Raw genomic sequence first — 24,603 nt, 5'->3', positions numbered from 1 at the left:
CGTGGCGATGGAAGCAAGATTTTTCATCCTCTGGCTCTTTGTGTGTTTAATGGCTCAGGATACCCCCTTACCCTGGACAAAAGCAGGAGCTGGACACAGGGAGTCGCTTCAGGGCTGGGACCGTGTTCCCCGGTGGGGGTGAGTACAGCACTTGGCGCAGTGGGGCAGGATCCTGGCTGGTGCATGGGAGCATCCCTGGAAGCATCCGAGAGTTCTCCGGAGCCAGCCCGGCTCAATCCCGCCTGCTTCGCTGCCCCCCCACACCCAGCCCAGCCTACGCTGGAAATAGCTCCTTTGTGTGACATCATCCTTCGGGTACCTGGCCTGCAAGGAGTTACTCAGGCAATCCCTGCTTCCCTGACAAGAGGCTGCCCAATCAGCGCAGGCCCTGGGCTCGGCCAATCGGCTGGCTCAGAGGTGATGTCATGGGGAGAGCTGGCCAGCTGGGCTGATGCTGGCAGGAGCCCTGAGTGCACTGAGTGAGTGAGTAGCGCTGGGAGCACCAGACAGAGCAGGTGTTGGGGGTAAGTAGCAAAGGGAGGCGAAGCAGGGAGGAATGCAGAGGGCGGGGGTCTGGCGCTGTCGGGGGCTTTGAACTCCGGGCCCCCGGCGGGTTGTGGCCTGTGGGGGAGGCGGTGGCACAAGGCGGTTTTATACAAAGCGGTGAGCACCGTCTGCTGTGTCTCCGAAAAGCCCAGGCAGGGTCTGAAAGCGGCGCCAGCCCTCACGGGGCGCCTCCCTCTTTGTCTGTCTGTCCTGTCTGACTCTCACCCGCTGGCCCGCTTTGCTTCGCTGCTTGGCCAGGCGCAGGCTCCTGTGCCTGGAGCAGCATCTAAGAGTGGCAGCCAGTGGACTGCTTCAAGGGAGAGATGTCCGGCTCCACCCCACAGATGGGCACCAGCTCCCGCCTCCTCCGCATCCTCCCAGAGCTCATCTGTGCTTGGAGCAGGGCCGCCTGTGCCCGGCTGGGCTGGGCAGATCTTCCCAGGCAGGGAGAAAGTGCAGCGAGTCCAAATCGAAATGCACCGAACGGTTCTTTCTTTGCTTTCAAAAGTGCCTTTACTCGAGGGCTGGATCCTGTGTGTTTGGCATTTTCTTCCCTACTTATTTGCCTGGCCATAACCTGGATTGCATGGAGTTTTAGATTATCTATCTATCTATCTATCTATCTATCTATCTATCTATCTATCTATCTATCTATCCCCATACACCCCCTCTATCTATCTATCTATCTATCTATCTATCTATCTATCTATCTATCTATCTATCTATCTATCTATCTATCTATCTATCCCCATACACCCCATCTATCTATCTGTCTGTCTGTCTGTCTGTCTATCTATCTATCCTTATCCACCCCACAATAGATATACTGAGCCTGATTCTGCTCTCATGCTGATGTCAATGAGGAGTAGCCCAATGAAATGAATTTCCACGGGGGTAAAGTCAGTGTACACAGGATCAGGATCAGGCCCGCTGAGTTCAAGGCTCGCTGGCTGTACCCAGAGCACAGCCGGGTTTCTCTGATCCCAGAGAGGGGTCTGCAAAAGCCTCCATCTGTTTCCATGCACAAACTGCCGTAGCCCCGAGTGGGGTCAGGTAGGGTGAGTCCCTGCTTCCGGACCGTGCCTCGAGGCGGTGGTGTGGGGACAGGCGGCAGCTTGGCTGTGCGTGTGGAGGGGGGAGCAGACTGACAATGGCCCAGGCCAGGTGTTCCCCACTGGGATGTCCCAGAGGGAGCGTTGCAAAGGGCTTGTCCTGCTGCACTAGCCAGAGCCGGGACGCGGGCTGGGGGATGCCATCGGTGCTGGAGAGGGGGGCCGGCTGCCTTACGGAGGGAGGCAGGAAGCGCGCTTTCCGGGCAATGTCTTTATTGATTTTGGGGGGAGGGGCAGGCGAGAGCCAGGGGAGCTGGGCCGCCGGTGGAGGGCCGGGCAATGCACCGGGCCTTGGCAAGGGGGCCCAGGCCTGGGCGAGGGCTGTGCGGGCAGATCACGCCCACCCCACCAGGAGCACCAGCGCCTCATTGTTCAGCCCGGATGAGCTCATCTGGCCCGCGCAGGGCGGCGGCTGCCCCTGCGGAGCACACAGCCCCGCTCCGGCACAACTCACTGGGAGCCGCCCGGGGGCTTGTTTTAACCCCCCTCGCCTGCTTCCGCAGACCACCAGGGCTCCCTGCCCCACAGGCCACCCGGCCACTCCTGACCTCCCCCCCCAGCCCGGCCCTGGGCTCCCCTCAGCCCTGCCCATGCCCCTCACTCCTGACCTGCCCCCCAGCCCGGCCCTGGGCTCCCCTCAGCCCTGCCCATGCCCCTCACTCCTGACCTCCCCCCCCATCCTGGCCCTGGGCTCCCCACAGCCCTGCCCATGCCCCTCACTTCTGACCTCCCCCCATCCCGGCCCTGGGCTCCCCTCAGCCCTGCCCATGCCCCTCACTCCTGACCTCCCCCCATCCCATCCCTGGGCTCCCCTCAGCCCTGCCCATACCCCTCACTCCTGACCTCCCCACCCAGCCCGGCCCTGGGCTCCCCTCAGCCCTGCCCATGCCCCTCACTCCTGACCTCCCCTCCCCATCCCATCCCTGGGCTCCCCTCAGCCCTGCCCATACCCCTCACTCCTGACCTCCCCACCCAGCCCGGCCCTGGGCTCCCCTCAGCCCTGCCCATGCCCCTCACTCCTGACCTGCCCCCCAGCCCGGCCCTGGGCTCCCCTCAGCCCTGCCCATGCCCCTCACTCCTGACCTCCCCCCCCATCCTGGCCCTGGGCTCCCCACAGCCCTGCCCATGCCCCTCACTTCTGACCTCCCCCCATCCCGGCCCTGGGCTCCCCTCAGCCCTGCCCATGCCCCTCACTCCTGACCTCCCCCCATCCCATCCCTGGGCTCCCCTCAGCCCTGCCCATACCCCTCACTCCTGACCTCCCCACCCAGCCCGGCCCTGGGCTCCCCTCAGCCCTGCCCATGCCCCTCACTCCTGACCTCCCCTCCCCATCCCATCCCTGGGCTCCCCTCAGCCCTGCCCATACCCCTCACTCCTGACCTCCCCACCCAGCCCGGCCCTGGGCTCCCCTCAGCCCTGCCCATGCCCCTCACTCCTTACCTCCCCCCCCATCCCGGCTCTGGGCTCCCCACAGCCCTGCCCATGCCCCTCACTCCTGACCTCCCCTCCCCATCCCATCCCTGGGCTCCCCACAGCCCTGCCCATGCCCCTCACTCCTGACCTGCCCCCCATCCCGGCCCTGGGCTCCCCTCAGCCCTGCCCATGCCCCTCACTCCTGACCTGCCCCCCATCCCGGCCCTGGGCTCCCCACAGCCCTGCCCATGCCCCTCACTCCTGACCTCCCCCCATCCCGGCCCTGGGCTCCCCACAGCCCTGCCCATGCCCCTCACTCCTGACCTGCCCCCCATCCCGGCCCTGGGCTCCCCACAGCCCTGCCCATGCCCCTCACTCCTGACCTGCCCCCCATCCCGGCCCTGGGCTCCCCACAGCCCTGCCCATGCCCCTCACTCCTGACCTGCCCCCCACCCCGGCCCTGGGCTCCCCTCAGCCCTGCCCATGCCCCTCACTCCTGACCTCCCCCCCAGCCCGGCCATGGGCTCCCCTCAGCCCTGCCCATGCCCCTCACTCCTGACCTGCCCCCCAGCCCGGCCCTGGGCTCCCCTCAGCCCTGCCCATGCCCCTCACTCCTGACCTGCCCCCCAGCCCGGCCATGGGCTCTCCTCAGCCCTGCCCATGCCCCTCACTCCTGGCCTGCCCCCCATCCCGGCCCTGGGCTCTCCTCAGCCCTGCCCATGCCCCTCACTCCTGACCTGCCCCCCATCCCATCCCTGGGCTCCCCTCAGCCCTGCCCATGCCCCTCACTCCTGACCTGCCCCCCATCCCATCCCTGGGCTCTCCTCAGCCCTGCCCATGCCCCTCACTCCTGACCTGCCCCCCATCCCATCCCTGGGCTCCCCTCAGCCCTGCCCATGCCCCTCACTCCTGACCTGCCCCCCATCCCATCCCTGGGCTCCCCTCAGCCCTGCCCATGCCCCTCACTCCTGACCTGCCCCCCATCCCATCCCTGGGCTCCCCACAGCCCTGCCCATGCTCCTCACTCCTGACCTGCCCCCCATCCCATCCCTGGGCTCCCCACAGCCCTGCCCATGCTCCTCACTCCTGACCTGCCCCCCATCCCATCCCTGGGCTCCCCTCAGCCCTGCCCATGCCCCTCACTCCTGACCTCCCCCCATCCCATCCCTGGGCTCCCCTCAGCCCTGCCCATGCCCCTCACTCCTGACCTGCCCCCCAGCCCGGCCATGGGCTCTCCTCAGCCCTGCCCATGCCCCTCACTCCTGGCCTGCCCCCCATCCCGGCCCTGGGCTCTCCTCAGCCCTGCCCATGCCCCTCACTCCTGACCTGCCCCCCATCCCATCCCTGGGCTCCCCTCAGCCCTGCCCATGCCCCTCACTCCTGACCTGCCCCCCATCCCATCCCTGGGCTCTCCTCAGCCCTGCCCATGCCCCTCACTCCTGACCTGCCCCCCATCCCATCCCTGGGCTCCCCTCAGCCCTGCCCATGCCCCTCACTCCTGACCTGCCCCCCATCCCATCCCTGGGCTCCCCTCAGCCCTGCCCATGCCCCTCACTCCTGACCTGCCCCCCATCCCATCCCTGGGCTTCCCACAGCCCTGCCCATGCCCCTCACTCCTGACCTGCCCCCCATCCCATCCCTGGGCTCCCCTCAGCCCTGCCCATGCCCCTCACTCCTGACCTGCCCCCCATCCCATCCCTGGGCTCTCCTCAGCCCTGCCCATGCCCCTCACTCCTGACCTGCCCCCCATCCCATCCCTGGGCTCCCCACAGCCCTGCCCATGCCCCTCACTCCTGACCTGCCCCCCATCCCATCCCTGGGGTCCCCACAGCCCTGCCCATGCCCCTCACTCCTGACCTGCCCCCCATCCCATCCCTGGGCTCCCCTCAGCCCTGCCCATGCCCCTCACTTCTGACCTGCCCCCCATCCCATCCCTGGGCTCCCCACAGCCCTGCCCATGCTCCTCACTCCTGACCTGCCCCCCATCCCATCCCTGGGCTCCCCACAGCCCTGCCCATGCTCCTCACTCCTGACCTGCCCCCCATCCCATCCCTGGGCTCCCCTCAGCCCTGCCCATGCCCCTCACTCCTGACCTCCCCCCATCCCATCCCTGGGCTCCCCTCAGCCCTGCCCATGCCCCTCACTCCTGACCTCCCCCCATCCCATCCCTGGGCTCCCCTCAGCCCTGTCCATACCCCTCACTCCTGACCTCCCCACCCAGCCCGGCCCTGGGCTCCCCTCAGCCCTGCCCATGCCCCTCACTCCTGACCTCCCCCCCCATCCCGGCCCTGGGCACCCCACAGCCCTGCCCATGCCCCTCACTCCTGACCTCCCCCCCCATCCCATCCCTGGGCTCCCCACAGCCCTGCCCATGCCCCTCACTCCTGACCTCCCCCCATCCCATCCCTGGGCTCCCCACAGCCCTGCCCATGCCCCTCACTCCTGACCTCCCCCCCCCATCCCATCCCTGGGCTCCCCTCAGCCCTGCCCATGCCCCTCACTCCTGACCTCCCCCCATCCCATCCCTGGGCTCCCCTCAGCCCTGCCCATGCCCCTCACTCCTGACCTGCCCCCCATCCCATCCCTGGGCTCCCCACAGCCCTGCCCATGCCCCTCACTCCTGACCTCCCCCTCCATCCCATCCCTGGGCTCCCCTCAGCCCTGCCCATGCCCCTCACTCCTGACCTCCCCCCCCCATCCCATCCCTGGGCTCCCCTCAGCCCTGCCCATACCCCTCACTCCTGACCTGCCCCCCATCCCATCCCTGGGCTCCCCACAGCCCTGCCCATGCCCCTCACTCCTGACCTCCCCCCCCCATCCCATCCCTGGGCTCCCCTCAGCCCTGCCCATGCCCTTCACTCCTGACCTCCCCCCATCCCATCCCTGGGCTCCCCACAGCCCTGCCCATGCCCCTCACTCCTGACCTCCCCCCCCCATCCCATCCCATGGCTCCCCTCAGCCCTGCCCATACCCCTCACTCCTGACCTCCCCCCCCATCCCGGCCCTGGGCTCCCCACAGCCCTGCCCATGCCCCTCACTCCTGACCTCCCCCCCACATCCCGGCCCTGGGCTCCCCTCAGCCCTGCCCATACCCCTCACTCCTGACCTGCCCCCCCATCCCGACCCTGAGCTCCCCACAGCCCTGCCCATGCCCCTCACTCCTGACCTGCCCCCCATCCCATCCCTGGGCTCCCCTCAGCCCTGCCCATGCCCCTCACTCCTGACCTGCCCCCCATCCCATCCCTGGGCTCCCCACAGCCCTGCCCATGCCCCTCACTCCTGACCTGTAGCCCCCCTGCTGTCCTGGCCCTTAGCCTCCATCCAGAGAAGATGTTCCACGGGGGGCTTGGGTGGCAGCGCTGAGACGGACAGTCTTCCACTGGGCCTGGGCGAACTCGTTTAAGGCGTTGGTGTCGCTCAGGCTGTCACAAGGGCTGGCCCGCGGCCCCGGCTGCGCGGTCGTTACCAGCAGCGGCGGGACGTGCCTTTCGAGCCGAGCCGAGGGGTTGCAGGAAAGGTGGCTGGGCCACGTCCGCGTGGCAGGGCTGTCCGGCGTGTCGGAGCCCATCCGGCGTTTGGCGGGAGCCCCCACCGTGGGATCTGCCGGGGGAAATTCCCTCTTCGCTGCAAAGGCAGCAGCCTGGGCGAGGAGGCGCCAGGGCTGGGAACTGTGACGTCTCCGCTGCCCCAGCGTGTGGCTTAGCGTGGTGCCCAGGAGCGGCGGGGACTGATGGGTTAATGGCCCCGGCCTCTGGAGCCGGCCTAGGGTTTAATAGCAGCAGGATTCAGTCCAGCAGGGAGCTCAGATACCAGCCCAAACCGCTCCCTGCCGCTAGCCCCTTTCCCCTGTGGCCCAGCCGCTCTGGGCGATGGGAGGCTCTGGGTGATGCCCTGCTTGTGGGGCTGGGGCGGGCCAGGGGAGAAGAGTTTTAAAGAGGGGTTTCCATGGAGAGCGGCCGGGCCGGCAGAAGGGAGGGGCTTTCCCTCCGAAGACCCTCAGCTGAGTCAGGCATCGGCCCTTGTGCCTCCCCGGCCACTGCAGCCTCGCCCACTGGCTGTGGTGTCTAACGGGAGCGCAAGAGGGCCGGGCGGGGCAGGTGGCTGGAGGGCCCCCATGTGATCCCCAGACCTGGAGGATCAAAGAGCAGTTTAGCAAACTCTCCTCCTGCTGGGTCTCTGGGCCAGAGGGCTTCCCCCAGACCCAGCACCAGGCCAGGGGCTGCTAAGCGACAAGGAGGGTCCCTGGTGCTCCCCGGTGACTTCGGATCCAGGCCCTTCGGGAGGGGTGAGAGGACGGGGCTGGCAGGGGGGCTAGGACTGAGGAGCTCCGTGGGGAGTATCCCAGGACTGGGAGAGCAGGGGGAGGGGGGAGATGCAGGGCAGGACTGAGGTGCAGCAGCAGAGCTGTGTGGGGAGAGGGTGGTAGGTGGGAGTGAAGTTAGCAGAGAGCCTGCTCTGAATGCACGGAGAGGGCCTCGTTTGTCCTTTATCTCTGGGCATTAACAGGCCCTGGCTAGGAGCCAGCCTGGCATGGCCGGCAGGGTAACTGTTGTCACTAGTCCCGTCCCTCTGACAATGTGCTGGGCCATTAATGGCCGGGACGTGCAGCCCAGGAGACTGAGGAGTAAGACAGGAGTCCACCCTCCCTCTCCCACACATTGCACAGCCCCCCTCCCCTTCACTGAGCCCCAGTTCCATAGCAAGGAGGCTGCGGGGCTTCTGGAGATTGGCTGGGGCAGCTCCACTTGGGCTCTGCTGCTTCCCCAGGTAACAGCCGGTTCGGGGAACTGCCGGTTCGGGGAGGCTAGACCCTCGCCACGCCCCTTCTGCTCAAGGCCATAATCCTCCCCACTCCCCCGCTGGAGCCCCAAGGTCCCCGTCGCAGCCACTGGCCCCCTGGCTCCAGCCCCAGGCCACCCTGGCTGGTCCTCCCAATCACCCCCAGTCCCAGAGTGCAAGGTGGTGCAACCCGCCCCATCACCCCCAGTCCCGGAGTGCAAGGTGGTGCAACCCGCCCCATCACACCCAGTCCTAGAGTGCCGAGTGGCGCAACCCGCCCCATCACCCCCAGTCCCAGAGTGCAAGGTGGTGCAACCCATCCCATCACCCCCAGTCCCAGAGTGCAAGGTGGTGCAACCCGCCCCATCACCCCCAGTCCCAGAGTGCAAGGTGGTGCAACCCGCCCCATCACCCCCAGTCCCAGAGTGCCGGGTGGCGCAACCCGCCCCATCACCCCCAGTCCCAGAGTGCAAGGTGGTGCAACCCGCCCCATCACCCTCAGTCCCAGAGTGCAAGGTGGTGCAACCCGTCCCATCACCCCCAGTCCCGGAGTGCCGAGTGGCGCAACCCACCCCCTCACCCCCAGTCCCAGAGTGCCAGGTGGCACGACCTGCCCCATCACCCCCAGTCCCAGAGTGCCAGGTGGCACGACCTGCCCCATCGCCCCCAGTCCCAGAGTGCCGAGTGGCGCAACCCGCCCCCTCACCCCCAGTCCCAGAGTGCCGAGTGGCGCAACCCGCCCCCTCACCCCCAGTCCCAGAGTGCCAGGTGGCACGACCTGCCCCATCGCCCCCAGTCCCAGAGTGCCGAGTGGCGCAACCCGCCCCCTCACCCCCAGTCCCGGAGTGCCAGGTGGTGCAACCCGCCCCCTCACCCCCAGTCCCGGAGTGCCAGGTGGCGCAACCCGCCCCCTCACCCCCAGTCCCGGAGTGCCAGGTGGTGCAACCCGCCCCATCACCCCCAGTCCCAGAGTGCAAGGTGGTGCAACCCGCCCCATCACCCTCAGTCCCAGAGTGCAAGGTGGTGCAACCCGTCCCATCACCCCCAGTCCCAGAGTGCAAGGTGGTGCAACCCGCCCCATCACCCCCAGTCCCAGAGTGCCAGGTGACACGACCTGCCCCATCACCCCCAGTCCCAGAGTGCCAGGTGGCACGACCTGCCCCATCACCCCCAGTCCCAGAGTGCAAGGTGGTGCAACCCGCCCCATCACCCCCAGTCCCAGAGTGCAAGGTGGTGCAACCCGCCCCATCACCCCCAGTCCCGGAGTGCCAGGTGGTGCAACCCGCCCCATCACCCCCAGTCCCAGAGTGCCAGGTGGCACGACCTGCCCCATCACCCCCAGTCCCAGAGTGCCAGGTGGCACGACCTGCCCCATCGCCCCCAGTCCCAGAGTGCCGAGTGGCGCAACCCGCCCCCTCACCCCCAGTCCCGGAGTGCCAGGTGGTGCAACCCGCCCCATCACCCCCAGTCCCGGAGTGCCAGGTGGTGCAACCCGCCCCATCACCCCCAGTCCCGGAGTGCCAGGTGGTGCAACCCGCCCCATCACCCCCAGTCCTGAAGCCCCAGACGGCAGCCCCACCCTGAGCCCCCCCCCCACTGGAGGCTGGTGTGGGCCGGGCCATGCCACCCCTGGCTGCTCAGCGAGACTTAGCCTCCCTTGGCCTGTGATACCTGCCGTCCTTGCTAGCAGGTGGGTTCTATAGATGCAGCTCCCAGCCCTTATGGTTCCCTTATGATCCCAGCAGGGCCTGGCCATAGCTCCATATTAAAGGGGAAACGTTGTCCCCATGGGGCCCTGGACCACCATGTAGCTGGCAAGAGCTTGTGTGGGGAATTCAAGGGGGCTCAGCTGGCTGCCCAGCGACTCTGCCACGGCTCGAAACTCAGCCCGATCCCCAGCTGGAGGACACAATCGGCCCATTGTCAGCACGCCGGGTCACTGCCGGCTCTCCGCGCCTGACACACGGCAATGCCCATTGTTTGGGTTCCTCTGTTCCCGGTCATGGGGTTTGTTTACATGTCGCAATGTGGTCCCAGGACCTGCTGGTTGCTAGAGCCGGTTCTGAATGCCAGGCGGTCCCTGGGGGGCCCACACCAGCGACCTGGGGCCAGTCTGATCCCTGGGCCAATTCTAGCTCAGTGACTGGAGTGGCTGTTTTAAGCACCTACACCCTTGCCTCTCCCAGCCTTAAGTTCATTCACCACCCATGCCTGCCCATCCCTGGCCTGGCAGCTCTTGGAAAGCTGCTACAGTCCCTCTGTAGAATGTCAGTAGCCAGCTGACGAGCTAGACTGGCCGGGGACCGGACCAGAGCTTGCGGACTTTGCTGGATCTTTCACTGGCCCCAGCCCAAGCCCTGAATTCGCTTGACCCTTTGAGGCTGTGTGAGTCCAAGTTATGAAAGTCTCGCCAAGCCCTGGCTTTAGCAAGGTGAAGGGTGGGTTCCTGATATGCAGGAGGGCTGGGTTCTAGCCCTGCCTCTCGAACAGCCCTTTTGTGTACTCTGGCACTAGCTGCTTAATGGCTCTGTGCCTCAGTTTCCCCACCTGTCACAGTGACAGGGAGTGTCTTTACCCTGCTTGGAAAAGCACTTTGGGAGCTTTGCACAAAAGGTGCTGTCTGTTCTTAGCCTTCGTAGGTAGCAGCTAGAGGGCTCGGCAAGTCTGGGCCCCCATTATGCCGGATGCTGTACAAACTTACAGTGGAGCCCTGGCCCCAAGTTGCTGGCAATTTCTAACATTCATTCGGTTATTAGCTTCCTAGCCGCCTCTCCAGGTAGGAAACTATTACTCCCATTTCACAGATGGTAAACTGAGGCACAGCCACTTGCCCACTGCAGCGGAGGGGCATCAGAGTCAGCGATAGGTGTGGAACCCCAAGTCTAGAATCCAAAGACAGAAGGGCCTGTGATGTTCATCTAGTCCAGCCTGAGCTCCGTTACCCAGAGATTCCTGTATCAAACCTCACACCGTGGCGTTTCTTTCTTGGCTAGGCCCTGAAACGTCTGCTGATACCGAGGGATGGGCTAGACATAGGGTTGCCAGATGGGTTAACAAAAAAAAAAACCAACACCGGGAAAAAAAATTCTATTGTTGAGCCAAAAAAAAAAGGGGGCACTGCACCTTTAAATGGCCCCGCGCTCCTCACTCCTCCGCCAGACATAGCAGAGGAAAATTGTACCTACTGGGTTTCCGTCTGAGGGAAACGAAATACTGGACATGTCACATGTCCGGTGTTTTCTGTTTTTTTTTACTGGACAGGAGACTCGAATTTCAGACAATTTGGGTGAAAACTGGACACCTGGCACCCCTCGCGGGACAGGAGTGGGGGGCAGGCGGTTATAGATCGGCAGGCCCATTAGAGCTACAGGAGCCAGGTTGTGTCTGCGTGTGACACAGCTGAGCACCCTGGCAGTGCATGAGCACGCAGGCACGGCAACACGGCTCCGTCTCATGGGTCAGCTAGTAAGGCCTGGTGTCACTGCCCTTCACAACCACCTACCCCTAGGGGGAGACAGCCAGTGCCCAGCCACCGAGGCGTTTGCTCTGGAGGCCTGTGGCGGGCTGAGTTTGACATGTGGCACGTTTGGACCACGGTGGGGCTGTGATCCCTCAGTGGCATCCTCCCAGGCGGACCCCTGCAGCCAGAGGAAGGCGGCTGGAGTTTGCCAGCTAGGCGTAGGACACTGCCAGCTGCTGGGATTTCAGCAGGCCAGTGCACGAGCACCCAAAGCCGGCCCCGAACGCAGTGGATTCTGGTGGGACATTTCAGCAGGGGGCAGTGGCCTGACCCGAAAGGCTCATCCCTGGCCGTGTGCCGGAGTGAGCCATCCCTTTCTCCACCCTACACTTGGCAAATGCACCAGCCCTGACCCAGACACACTGGGATAATCCAGGAGGACTGTATGGGGAGTGAGGGATTTTTTGCTGTCCCAGTCCAAACAGCCTGGGCCTCCCCCTGGGGAAGGGGAAATGCTGGAATGGTTCCAATGGGGATTCTTTATGGAGGCTGCTGGACACAGACAGAGCCTGGGAGTTTCTTGGATTCTCTCTCCTATCTGGCCCAGCCTGGCCCCGTCACTCATGGAAGGGAACCGAAGGCTGCCCTGCCCTGTCCCTCTTCTTGGGCTGATGGCATTTGCCTGCCTCCAGAGCTGGGGCTTTTTGTGCGCAGCCATGGGGCATCCTCCTGTGGCATTTAAGCCCCGGCCCCTCTCCTGAGCTAGGAAATGATTTGGCATCGGCCAGGCACTCTCCAGCCCGTGCCAGGAATGTGTCCCCTGGGGTGCGTGAGGCTCAGGCCAGCCTCAGCTGCTGTCTCCTTGACTGACGTTGGGTGAGCGGCATGGAGCGGGCTCTCCAGCAGCACCCAGTGCTGACCTCGCTCCCTTCCCACCGAGGTCAATGGGTGTTTTGCCGTTGAAGCCAGCGGGATATTGTCAGCAATTGCAAACCTGCCCATCTCTGCCCTGTGCCTCAGTTTCCCCATGTGTAAGAAGGGACTGAAACTCCTTCCCCGCCTTCTCGAGCCGGTTCAATCTCAGGGGCCTTGAGACCCTCAGGAGGAGGGAGTCCCCAGCAGGGCTAAGTGCTATTACAACACGCCCCCACACACACACACTTGTGGGTCCATGATGTGCAGAGACCAGCCAGAACTGGGGAGAACAGGCAGCTGCAGGGCCTGCGGGAGTAGGATGAGCAGATTAATAAAGACCAGGCGCTGGGGGGAGGGGGGGGTGACGCGGGGAGGCTTGGAAGGATATTAATTGCAGCGCATTTCCAGCACTGCTCCGGGTGACCCATTTAAAGAGGCCAGCGCCTCTTTTTAGACACCGTCCCAGAAGTGGGCTAATACGTTACGCGGCATTCTCGCAGCCCAGCCTCGCATCGGGGTGTGGGCGGGGCCCAGTTCAGAGCAGGGGAGGCTCAGAAGCAGCTCTAATGGAGACCTGTTTAGTCTGAGCCAAGGGGAGTGTCTCTCCTCTGCAATGATCACGCGTTAAAGGCCAGACAGGGCCACTGTGATCATCCCATGTGCTCTTGTGCAGACCCCGGGCCACACACAGACCTGCCCCCAGAGACCAGACTCCAAGTGGCTGAGCTAGATGAGCAGCTGATCTGAATCCGCAGCAGTCTAGCGAGTTGCTAAAAAGGGCTCAGAGCTGCTATATTTTTCCTAGCTGGGCAACCTCTTTTTAGCAATCAGCACCAAAAGCTGTCGGTCTTCAGGAACGCTGATCGCTCCTGCTGCCCTTGTGCACCCTGCTTTGTTGTTGTAGCAACAACAAGACACACATTGAACATCTGGTTCCGTGTTGGAGGGCTGCTGGCAATTTCTTAGTGTAGGGTCCCCTCCTGAGTTGGAGACACCGATTTATTTATCGGCGGGTTGTTGATGAGTGTTGAGATTTTCACACTGGTGTGTTGTGGTAGGGTGGCTTGCGTGAGGCTTCCATGAATTGTGTTGATGTGCGGGGTGGAGAAAAGTTGGCAAGGGTTGGCTTTGAAAATAAAAAGAGTTGAGCTAAAGAGGCCTGAGACGAGGTGTTCAGAAAGAGCTATTAGTGGGAAATCATACCACGTCTTCCCAACCGTTGCAACGCCGGCGTAAGAAACCCCTCTGCCAAGGGAGCTAGTCCCCAGTCACAGCCTAGGAGTAAGGGGAAGTACCAGTGCTGAGGGCAAGTACTAGGGGGCAGGATCCTAGATTTGGGCTATTAGATGGACTTGAACCTCAAGCCAGATTTCTACCAACTGAGCTAAGGGAGTAACTCCATCATCCAGCAGAAGCAGTAGGCTGCTATCTTGAGCAGACCAGCCTTTGGACAGGAAGGTGATGCTCAGTTTTCCAATACAGCATGTTACATAAGCCAGGAGAGGGCCACGTGTTGTTTGTTTATGCTCTGAGACACCTCATTGAACTTGTCAGAAATCAGACATCGCTTCTGCGAAGAAAACTGAAATACTGAAAAAAACAGAAGAATCATCCTGGGTCAGCCCAGCCGCTCAAATATGTTCATCACACAACATGGTGAGTTGTTTACATGCTGGTCAGGGAAACATCTGGTCTCCGGTACCTTTGAAACCACGTCTTTCAGTTTTGACCCTTCTGAATGTATTGTTTTTTTAAAGATAAGCGCAAGCAAATTTCAAGGCACAAAGACGTTGCCAAAGTAAAAATCAACACTTTCCGTTCCAAACTGATCAAAACTGGCTGCTGTGGCACTTTCAAAACAGGGAGGGCTGTGTTTTCAAAAAATGAAATTTTCAAACACTCGGTTTAATCAAAATGGCATTTTCTGACAGAAAATTGTTGCCAGGAAAGATTTTCAATCCGTGAGAAAAATCGCCTGTGTGCGGGGAGGTAGGGATAGGGCACAGAGGACCATAGTTTAATTCCCAGCTCTGCTCTTGTGCGTGACCTTAGGCAAGTCAGGTCGCCATTCTGTGCCTCAGTTTCCCCATCTGTAATGTGGCAATAATGCGACTTACCCACCTGTGCAAAGCACTTTGGAAAAGGCTGTGCAGCAAGGTGTTTTGTCGAGTCATGGCTCCACAGGGCGGTGTGAGTCCTGCAAGTGGCAGTAAGTTGGACCATTATTGCAGAATACCATAGGCCAGGAGTTCCCATAGTGGGTCACAACAATCCCATTTTATTGCATTGGAGTTCCTAGGGCAAGCTTAGACGTGCAGAGGCCCAGGGCTGAAGCTAGGGGCACCGACAGCCTCCATGAGCTACCGGGCAAGATGCGTGGGGAACCTGCTCCATGCTCTCAGAAGGGGTGGGGCCTCAGCTGGAAGGGGTGTGGCCAGGGCAGCCAGCCCTCAGCGCCGCCCAGACTGCAGTGCGCCCCCCCACTCCCAGGCTTCAGAGCCACCCAGAGCATGTGGCACGGTGCTCCAGTGCCGGTTTATAGGACTCAGGGCTCCGGCTGCCACTGCTGATGTAGTAACAGCAACTGGTAGCCCTGGGCCCTTTTGAATCACCAGGCCCCCTTTTGCCGCTGCTGCCGGCAGGCCTGGCTGAAGCCCAAGCCCTACCACCAGTCTGGGGCTCAGGTTACGTGCCCTTGCCTGGGGCTGAAGGAGAATTTGGGCTTCAGTCCCCCTCCCCCCAGCACATGGAGTAGTGGAGTCCTGGGGCAGCAAGGCAGCCAGTACAGGATAAATCACATGACCTCAGTTCTCAGCTCCATGGGCACGTTGAGAGTGGCATCTGGCCAACTCGCGGACACTCAGTAAACAGCTAAAGTATAGGATCACTGGGAGTCCCGAGCCCAGTGAGTCTCACCAGGGACCTAAACCTTGGAGGGTGCCCTGGATTCCCCCAGCTGGAGCCGCATCCGCAGTGGCCTAGTGCGAGGTGACAGGAACGGGACTCCCCGCAGACTGAAGGGGCATAAGCATTTCTAAGTGCCTATTGCTCTCTTATGCATTGCTCTGCCTGTGCTTATTGATGTGTCACGTTGCCATAGCTATGTAACCATCTGGCAGTATTCAGCCTGTAATAGTAGAGACGTAGTGAAATTAAGAAAAGCAACTATCCCTAATCGACTTTGTCTTGAAGCGAATCCATAATCCTGTTTGACCATGCCCCTATGAGTTGTCACGCCCTCTCTCCTGGGGTCCTGTGGTAATTTTTGTTGTCAGAAGGGAGCTGCGGTGCAAGTTTGAAAGCCCCTGCCCTAGGCAATACCTGTGGTGGCTAGGCTCTGCCTGTGCCTCTATTTCCATCACTGGCTGTTGTCAAAGGCTCTTTTACTTCCCCCATCACCACAGAAGTTGGGCACACAGGTCCGGGAGGTGTCCTCAGCATTTCCCATGATCAATCCACTTTCCCTTTAAGGGCCTGTGCCAAGTCACCCCTTTGAGGGGTGAAACATGCCACAGAGAGTGGGAGGTGTCTCTTGGCCTTGGGAACAAATTGTGCCATGTCCTGGCATCTGCGAAGGAAAGGAAACGGGACTGGGAAATGCCCCTGGTTTCTAAACACAGGAGATATCGGCTGTGTCAGGCAGGGAGAGTTCACGGGCCGCACCCACCATGGGGGCAGACGGACCGGATACATTTGCTGTGCCCTGAGACCTCTAGGAGAAATAACTTCCCTGATAGATGGGCTCCATGGTACATGCCCCAGGAGCCGAGTGGGCCTTTCCAGGCCAGGCTGCCAGCTCCCGGGCACTGGTCTGCGGGATCCTTTGTGCTAGGAATGAATCTCATGAGAACCGTGAGATAGGACACGATTCCCCTGCCCCTTCCTGCTCACCTCACGCCACTCTGCAGCCCTGGGAAAGGGACCTGGCTGGGCCCTGTGTTAACTTGGTCGCAATCTGGGGGTGAGTGAAGCTAGAAGATGCAACACTCAGGCGGCGCCTGCCAGACTGAATTCTGTCTGACCAGCCCAGCGAGGCCCGGCTGAGCTGAACACGTCGTCTCCGAGGGCCCTGGGCGTTATGTAATGCTCCGGGCGGTGGGACGCACTCTGTTTGGGCCGTTCCTCCTTCGCTGCAGAGAGGGGAGAACAGCGGCTTTGTCTGCTCCAGGGGCCAAGATGTATGCTTTGTTTTGCTTGGCTTCCGAAACATTGGTTTGCACTGTCCTGATCTTTAGGGGCTCCAGCTCTGCCAATGCCCCCCAAGCCTGGCCCCTGTTATGCCAGCGCTGGGCCCACACACACAGCTCAGCCAGTGTGATCGGCGAAGGACAAGTGCCAGGTGTAACCGCAAAAGGACAGTCTGCAGTGTGGGTGGGTGGGGCCTAGCATAGCATGGCCAGATGTGGGTCAGAATTGAGGGTAGGGAGCCAGGCCTGGGATAGCAGGGGGCTGTGGGTCGGGACTAAGGGGTGTCAGCTCAGCAGGCTGTGGGGAGCCAGGGCTGGGATAGCAGGGGGCTGTGGGTCGGGACTGAGGGGTGTCGGCTTAGTGGGCTGTGGGGAGCCAAGGCTGGGATAGCAGGGGGCTGTGGGTTGGGACTGAGGGGTGTAGGCTCAGCAGGCTGTGGGGAGCCAAGGCTGGGATAGCAGGGGGCTGTGGGTCGGGACTGAGGGGTGTCGGCTCAGCGAGCTGTGGGGAGCCAGGCCTGGGATAGCAGGGGGCTCTGCGTCGGGAATGAGGTGTGTTGGCACAGCGAGCTGTGGGGAGCCAGGCCTGGGATAGCAGGGGACTGTGGGTCGGGACTGAGGTGTGTTGGCTCAGCGAGCTGTGGGATAGCAGGGGGCTGTGGGTCGGGACTGAGGGGTGTCGGCTCAGCGAGCTGTGGGGAGCCAGGCCTGGGATAGCAGGGGGCTGTGGGTCGGGACTGAGGGGTGTCGGCTCAGCGAGCTGTGGGGAGCCAGGCCTGGGATAGCAGGGGGCTGTGGGTCGGGACTGAGGGGTGTCGGCTCAGCGAGCTGTGGGGAGCCAGGCCTGGGATAGCAGGGGGTTGTGGGTCGGGACTGAGGGGTGTCGGCTCAGCGAGCTGTGGGGAGCCAGGCCTGGGATAGCAGGGGGCTGTGGGTCGGGACTGAGGGGTGTCGGCTCAGCGAGCTGTGGGGAGCCAGGGCTGGGATAGCAGGGGGCTGTGGGTCGGGACTGAGGGGTGTCGGCTCAGCGGGCTGTGGGGAGCCAAGGCTGGGATAGCAGGGGGCTGTGGGTCGGGACTGAGGGGTGTCGGCTCAGCGAGCTGTGGGGAGCCAGGCCTGGGATAGCAGGGGGCTGTGGGTCGGGGCTGAGGGGTGTCGGCTCAGCGAGCTGTGGGGAGCCAGGCCTGGGATAGCAGGGGGCTGTGGGTCGGGGCTGAGGGGTGTCGGCTCAGCGAGCTGTGGGGAGCCAGGCCTGGGATAGCAGGGGGCTGTGGGTCAGGACTGAGGGGTGTCGGCTCAGCGAGCTGTGGGGGGCCAAGGCTGGGATATCAGGGGGCTGTGGGTCGGGACTGAGGGGTGTCGGCTCAGCGAGCTGTGGGGAGCCAGGCCTGGGATAGCAGGGGGCTGTGGGTCGGGACTGAGGGGTGTCGGCTCAGCGAGCTGTGGGGAGCGAGGCCTGGGATAGCAGGGGGCTGTGGGTCGGGACTGAGGGGTGTCGGCTCAGCGGGCTGTGGGGAGCCAGGCCTGGGATAGCAGGGGGCTGTGGGTCGGGACTGAGGGGTGTCGGCTCAGCGAGCTGTGGGGAGCCAGGCCTGGGATAACAGGGGGCTGTGGGTCGGGACTGAGGGGTGTCGGCTCAGCGAGCTGTGGGGAGCCAGGCCTGGGATAGCAGGGGGTTGTGGGTCGGGACTGAGGGGTGTCGGCTCAGCGAGCTGTGGGGAGCCAGGCCTGGGATAGCAGGGGGCTGTGGGTCGGGACTGAGGGGTGTCGGCTCAGCGAGCTGTGGGGAGCCAGGCCTGGGGTAGCAGGGGGCTGTGGGTCGGGACTGAGGGGTGTCGGCTCAGCGAGCTGTGGGGAGCCAAGGCTGGGATAGCAGGGGGCTGTGGGTCGGGACTGAGGGGTGTTGGCTCAGCGAGCTGTGCGGAGCCAGGCCTGGGATAGCAGGGGGCTGTGGGTCGGGGCTGAGGGGTGTCGGCTCAGCGAGCTGTGGGGAGCCAGGCCTGGGATAGCAGTGGGCTGTGGGTCGGGGCTGAGGGGTGTCGGCTCAGCGAGCTGTGGGGAGCCAGGCCTGGGATAGCAGGGGGCTGTGGGTCAGGACTGAGGGGTGTCGGCTCAGCGAGCTGTGGGGAGCCAAGGCTGGGATATCAGGGGGCTGTGGGTCGGGACTGAGGGGTGTCGGCTCAACGAGCTGTGGGGAGCCAAGGCCTGGGATAGCAGGGGGCTGTGGGTCGGGACTGAGGGGTGTCGGCTCAGCGAGCTGTGGGGAGCCAGGCCTGAGATAGCAGGGGGCTGTGGGTCGGGACTGAGGGGTGTTGGCTCAGCGAGCTGTGGGGAGCCAGGCCTGAGATAGCAGGGGGCTGTGAGTCGGGACTGAGGGGTGTTGGCTCAGCGAGCTGTGGGGAGCCAGGCCTGGGATAACAGGGGGCTGTGAGTCGGGACTGAGGGGTGTCGGCTCAGCGAGCTGTGGGGAGCCAGGCCTGGGATAGCAGGGGGCTGTGGGTCAGGGCTGAGGGGTGTCGGCTCAGCGAGCTGTGGGGAGCCAGGCCTGGGATAGCAGGGGGCTGTGGGTCGGGACTGAGGGGTGTCAGCTCAGCGAGCTGTGGGGAGCCAGGCCTGGGATAGCAGGGGGCTGTGGGTCGGGACTGAGGGGTGTCGGCTCAGCGAGCTGTGGGGAGCCAGGGCTGGGATAGCAGGGGGCTGTGGGTCGGGACTGAGGGGTGTAGGCTCAGCAGGCTGTGGGGAGCCAAGGCTGGGATAGCAGGGGGCTGTGGGTTGGGACTGAGGGGTGTCAGCTCAGCGAGCTGTGGGGAGCCAAGGCTGGGATAGCAGGGGGCTGTGGGTTGGGACTGAGGGGTGTCGGCTCAGCGAGCTGTGGGGAGCCAGGCCTGGGATAGCAGGGGGCTGTGGGTCGGGACTGAGGGGTGTCGGCTCAGCGAGCTGTGGGGAGCCAGGCCTGGGATAGCAGGGGGCTGTGGGTTGGGACTGAGGGGTGTCGGCTCAGCGAGCTGTGGGGAGCCAAGCCTGGGATAGCAGGGGGCTGTGGGTCGGGACTGAGGGGTGTAGGCTCAGCGAGCTGTGGGGAGCCAGGCCTGGGATAGCAGGGGGCTGTGGGTCGGGACTGAGGGGTGTCGGCTCAGCGGGCTGTGGGGAGCCAAGGCTGGGATAGCAGGGGGCTGTGGGTCGGGACTGAGGGGTGTCGGCTCAGCGAGCTGTGGGGAGCCAGGCCTGGGATAGCAGGGGGCTGTGGGTCGGGACTGAGGGGTGTCGGCTCAGCGGTCTGTGGGGAGCCAAGGCTGGGATAGCAGGGGGCTGTGGGTCGGGACTGAGGGGTGTCGGCTCAGCGAGCTGTGGGGAGCCAGGCCTGGGATAGCAGGGGGCTGTGGGTCGGGACTGAGGGGTGTCGGCTCAGCGAGCTGTGGGGAGCCAGGCCTGGGATAACAGGGGGCTGTGGGTCGGGGCTGAGGGGTGTCGGTTCAGCGAGCTGTGGGGAGCCAAGGCTGGGATAGCAGGGGGCTGTGGGTCGGGGCTGAGGTGTGTTGGCTCAGCGAGCTGTGGGGAGCCAAGGCTGGGATAGCAGGGGGCTGTGGGTCGGGACTGAGGGGTGTCGGCTCAGCAGGCTGTGGGGAGCCAGGCCTGGGATAGCAGGGGGCTGTGGGTCGGGACTGAGGGGTGTCGGCTCAGCGAGCTGTGGGGAGCCAGGCCTGGGATAGCAGGGGGCTGTGGGTCGGGACTGAGGGGTGTCGGCTCAGCGAGCTGTGGGGAGCCAGGCCTGGGATAGCAGGGGGCTGTGGGTCGGGACTGAGGGGTGTCGGCTCAGCGGGCTGTGGGGAGCCAGGCCTGGGATAGCAGGGGGCTGTGGGTCGGGACTGAGGGGTGTCGGCTCAGCGAGCTGTGGGGAGCCAAGGCTGGGATAGCAGGGGGCTGTGGGTCGGGACTGAGGGGTGTCGGCTCAGCGAGCTGTGGGGAGCCAGGCCTGGGATAGCAGGGGGCTGTGGGTCGGGACTGAGGGGTGTCGGCTCAGCGAGCTGTGGGGAGCCAAGGCTGGGATAGCAGGGGGCTGTGGGTCGGGACTGAGGGGTGTCGGCTCAGCGAGCTGTGGGGAGCCAGGCCTGGGATAGCAGGGGGCTGTGGGTCGGGACTGAGGGGTGTCGGCTCAGCGGGCTGTGGGGAGCCAAGGCTGGGATAGCAGGGGGCTGTGGGTCGGGACTGAGGGGTGTCAGCTCAGCGAGCTGTGGGGAGCCAGGCCTGGGATAGCAGGGGGCTGTGGGTCGGGACTGAGGGGTGTCGGCTCAGCGAGCTGTGGGGAGCCAGGCCTGGGATAGCAGGGGGCTGTGGGTCGGGACTGAGGGGTGTCGGCTCAGCGAGCTGTGGGGAGCCAGGCCTGGGATAGCAGAGGGCTGTGGGTCAGGACTGAGGGGTGTCGGCTCAGCGAGCTGTGGGGAGCCAGGCCTGGGATAACAGGGGGCTGTGGGTCGGGGCTGAGGGGTGTCGGCTCAGCGAGCTGTGGGGAGCCAAGGCTGGGATAGCAGGGGGCTGTGGGTCGGGGCTGAGGGGTGTCGGCTCAGCGAGCTGTGGGGAGCCAGGCCTGGGATAGCAGGGGGCTGTGGGTCGGGGCTGAGGTGTGTTGGCTCAGCGAGCTGTGGGGAGCCAGGCCTGGAATAGCAGGGGGCTGTGGGTCGGGGCTGAGGGGTGTCGGCTCAGCGAGCTGTGGGGAGCCAGGCCTGGGATAGCAGGGGGCTGTGGGTCGGGACTGAGGGGTGTCGGCTCAGCGAGCTGTGGGGAGCCAGGCCTGGGATAGCAGGGGGCTGTGGGTCGGGACTGAGGGGTGTCGGCTCAGCGGGCTGTGGGGAGCCAAGGCTGGGATAGCAGGGGGCTGTGGGTTGGGACTGAGGGGTGTCGGCTCAGCGAGCTGTGGGGAGCCAGGCCTGGGATAGCAGGGGGCTGTGGGTTGGGACTGAGGGGTGTCGGCTCAGCGAGCTGTGGGGAGCCAGGCCTGGGATAGCAGGGGGCTGTGGGTCAGGACTGAGGTGTGTTGGCTCAGCGAGCTGTGGGGAGCCAGGCCTGGGATAGCAGGGGACTGTGGGTCGGGACTGAGGGGTGTCGGCTCAGCGAGCTGTGGGGAGCCAGGCCTGGGATAGCAGGGGACTGTGGGTCGGGACTGAGGGGTGTCGGCTCAGCGAGCTGTGGGGAGCCAGGCCTGGGATAGCAGGGGGTTGTGGGTCGGGACTGAGGGGTGTCGGCTCAGCGAGCTGTGGGGAGCCAGGCCTGGGATAGCAGGGGGCTGTGGGTCGGGACTGAGGGGTGTCGGCTCAGCGAGCTGTGGGGAGCCAGGCCTGGGATAGCAGGGGGCTGTGGGTCGGGACTGAGGGGTGTCGGCTCAGCGGGCTGTGGGGAGCCAAGGCTGGGATAGCAGGGGGCTGTGGGTCGGGACTGAGGGGTGTCGGCTCAGCGAGCTGTGGGGAGCCAGGCCTGGGATAGCAGGGGGCTGTGGGTCGGGGCTGAGGGGTGTCGGCTCAGCGAGCTGTGGGGAGCCAGGCCTGGGATAGCAGGGGGCTGTGGGTCGGGGCTGAGGGGTGTCGGCTCAGCGAGCTGTGGGGAGCCAGGCCTGGGATAGCAGGGGGCTGTGGGTCAGGACTGAGGGGTGTCGGCTCAGCGAGCTGTGGGGGGCCAAGGCTGGGATATCAGGGGGCTGTGGGTCGGGACTGAGGGGTGTCGGCTCAGCGAGCTGTGGGGAGCCAGGCCTGGGATAGCAGGGGGCTGTGGGTCGGGACTGAGGGGTGTCGGCTCAGCGAGCTGTGGGGAGCGAGGCCTGGGATAGCAGGGGGCTGTGGGTCGGGACTGAGGGGTGTCGGCTCAGCGGGCTGTGGGGAGCCAGGCCTGGGATAGCAGGGGGCTGTGGGTCGGGACTGAGGGGTGTCGGCTCAGCGAGCTGTGGGGAGCCAGGCCTGGGATAACAGGGGGCTGTGGGTCGGGACTGAGGGGTGTCGGCTCAGCGAGCTGTGGGGAGCCAGGCCTGGGATAGCAGGGGGTTGTGGGTCGGGACTGAGGGGTGTCGGCTCAGCGAGCTGTGGGGAGCCAGGCCTGGGATAGCAGGGGGCTGTGGGTCGGGACTGAGGGGTGTCGGCTCAGCGAGCTGTGGGGAGCCAGGCCTGGGGTAGCAGGGGGCTGTGGGTCGGGACTGAGGGGTGTCGGCTCAGCGAGCTGTGGGGAGCCAAGGCTGGGATAGCAGGGGGCTGTGGGTCGGGACTGAGGGGTGTTGGCTCAGCGAGCTGTGCGGAGCCAGGCCTGGGATAGCAGGGGGCTGTGGGTCGGGGCTGAGGGGTGTCGGCTCAGCGAGCTGTGGGGAGCCAGGCCTGGGATAGCAGTGGGCTGTGGGTCGGGGCTGAGGGGTGTCGGCTCAGCGAGCTGTGGGGAGCCAGGCCTGGGATAGCAGGGGGCTGTGGGTCAGGACTGAGGGGTGTCGGCTCAGCGAGCTGTGGGGAGCCAAGGCTGGGATATCAGGGGGCTGTGGGTCGGGACTGAGGGGTGTCGGCTCAACGAGCTGTGGGGAGCCAAGGCCTGGGATAGCAGGGGGCTGTGGGTCGGGACTGAGGGGTGTCGGCTCAGCGAGCTGTGGGGAGCCAGGCCTGAGATAGCAGGGGGCTGTGGGTCGGGACTGAGGGGTGTTGGCTCAGCGAGCTGTGGGGAGCCAGGCCTGAGATAGCAGGGGGCTGTGAGTCGGGACTGAGGGGTGTTGGCTCAGCGAGCTGTGGGGAGCCAGGCCTGGGATAACAGGGGGCTGTGAGTCGGGACTGAGGGGTGTCGGCTCAGCGAGCTGTGGGGAGCCAGGCCTGGGATAGCAGGGGGCTGTGGGTCAGGGCTGAGGGGTGTCGGCTCAGCGAGCTGTGGGGAGCCAGGCCTGGGATAGCAGGGGGCTGTGGGTCGGGACTGAGGGGTGTCAGCTCAGCGAGCTGTGGGGAGCCAGGCCTGGGATAGCAGGGGGCTGTGGGTCGGGACTGAGGGGTGTCGGCTCAGCGAGCTGTGGGGAGCCAGGGCTGGGATAGCAGGGGGCTGTGGGTCGGGACTGAGGGGTGTAGGCTCAGCAGGCTGTGGGGAGCCAAGGCTGGGATAGCAGGGGGCTGTGGGTTGGGACTGAGGGGTGTCAGCTCAGCGAGCTGTGGGGAGCCAAGGCTGGGATAGCAGGGGGCTGTGGGTTGGGACTGAGGGGTGTCGGCTCAGCGAGCTGTGGGGAGCCAGGCCTGGGATAGCAGGGGGCTGTGGGTCGGGACTGAGGGGTGTCGGCTCAGCGAGCTGTGGGGAGCCAGGCCTGGGATAGCAGGGGGCTGTGGGTTGGGACTGAGGGGTGTCGGCTCAGCGAGCTGTGGGGAGCCAAGCCTGGGATAGCAGGGGGCTGTGGGTCGGGACTGAGGGGTGTAGGCTCAGCGAGCTGTGGGGAGCCAGGCCTGGGATAGCAGGGGGCTGTGGGTCGGGACTGAGGGGTGTCGGCTCAGCGGGCTGTGGGGAGCCAAGGCTGGGATAGCAGGGGGCTGTGGGTCGGGACTGAGGGGTGTCGGCTCAGCGAGCTGTCGGGAGCCAGGCCTGGGATAGCAGGGGGCTGTGGGTCGGGACTGAGGGGTGTCGGCTCAGCGGTCTGTGGGGAGCCAAAGCTGGGATAGCAGGGGGCTGTGGGTCGGGACTGAGGGGTGTCGGCTCAGCGAGCTGTGGGGAGCCAGGCCTGGGATAGCAGGGGGCTGTGGGTCGGGACTGAGGGGTGTCGGCTCAGCGAGCTGTGGGGAGCCAGGCCTGGGATAACAGGGGGCTGTGGGTCGGGGCTGAGGGGTGTCGGTTCAGCGAGCTGTGGGGAGCCAAGGCTGGGATAGCAGGGGGCTGTGGGTCGGGGCTGAGGTGTGTTGGCTCAGCGAGCTGTGGGGAGCCAAGGCTGGGATAGCAGGGGGCTGTGGGTCGGGACTGAGGGGTGTCGGCTCAGCAGGCTGTGGGGAGCCAGGCCTGGGATAGCAGGGGGCTGTGGGTCGGGACTGAGGGGTGTCGGCTCAGCGAGCTGTGGGGAGCCAGGCCTGGGATAGCAGGGGGCTGTGGGTCGGGACTGAGGGGTGTCGGCTCAGCGAGCTGTGGGGAGCCAGGCCTGGGATAGCAGGGGGCTGTGGGTCGGGACTGAGGGGTGTCGGCTCAGCGGGCTGTGGGGAGCCAGGCC

At 64.7% G+C, this 24,603-nt stretch overlaps 1 protein-coding gene across 4 annotated transcripts in view; it reads left to right on the top strand.

Annotated features, from left to right (window-relative positions):
* The first annotated feature begins 412 nt into the window (after positions 1-412).
* The window catches only part of STMN4 (stathmin 4), a 38,942-nt gene continuing 14,751 nt past the window's right edge, over positions 413-24,603 (top strand). The window contains exons 1-2 of one of the 4 annotated variants that reach the window (XM_089776998.1): positions 431-524; positions 13,708-13,881. In XM_089776998.1, coding sequence (XP_089633124.1) covers positions 13,863-13,881 — 19 coding nt within the window. In that variant the 5' untranslated portion in view covers positions 431-524; positions 13,708-13,862. Of the gene's footprint in view, positions 525-1,462; positions 1,600-13,707; positions 13,882-24,603 lie in introns of those variants that run through there. The other 3 variants (XM_006116738.5, XM_025181500.3, XM_006116739.5) reach the window with 3 other exon arrangements.

Source organism: Pelodiscus sinensis, chromosome 3 (genome assembly GCF_052426305.1).
Source record: "Pelodiscus sinensis isolate ZL-2025 chromosome 3, ASM5242630v1, whole genome shotgun sequence".
Classification (NCBI taxonomy): Eukaryota; Metazoa; Chordata; order Testudines; family Trionychidae; genus Pelodiscus; species Pelodiscus sinensis.
The sequence above is the reverse complement of the archived record's forward strand: the minus strand, read 5'-3'. Positions and strand labels throughout refer to the sequence as shown.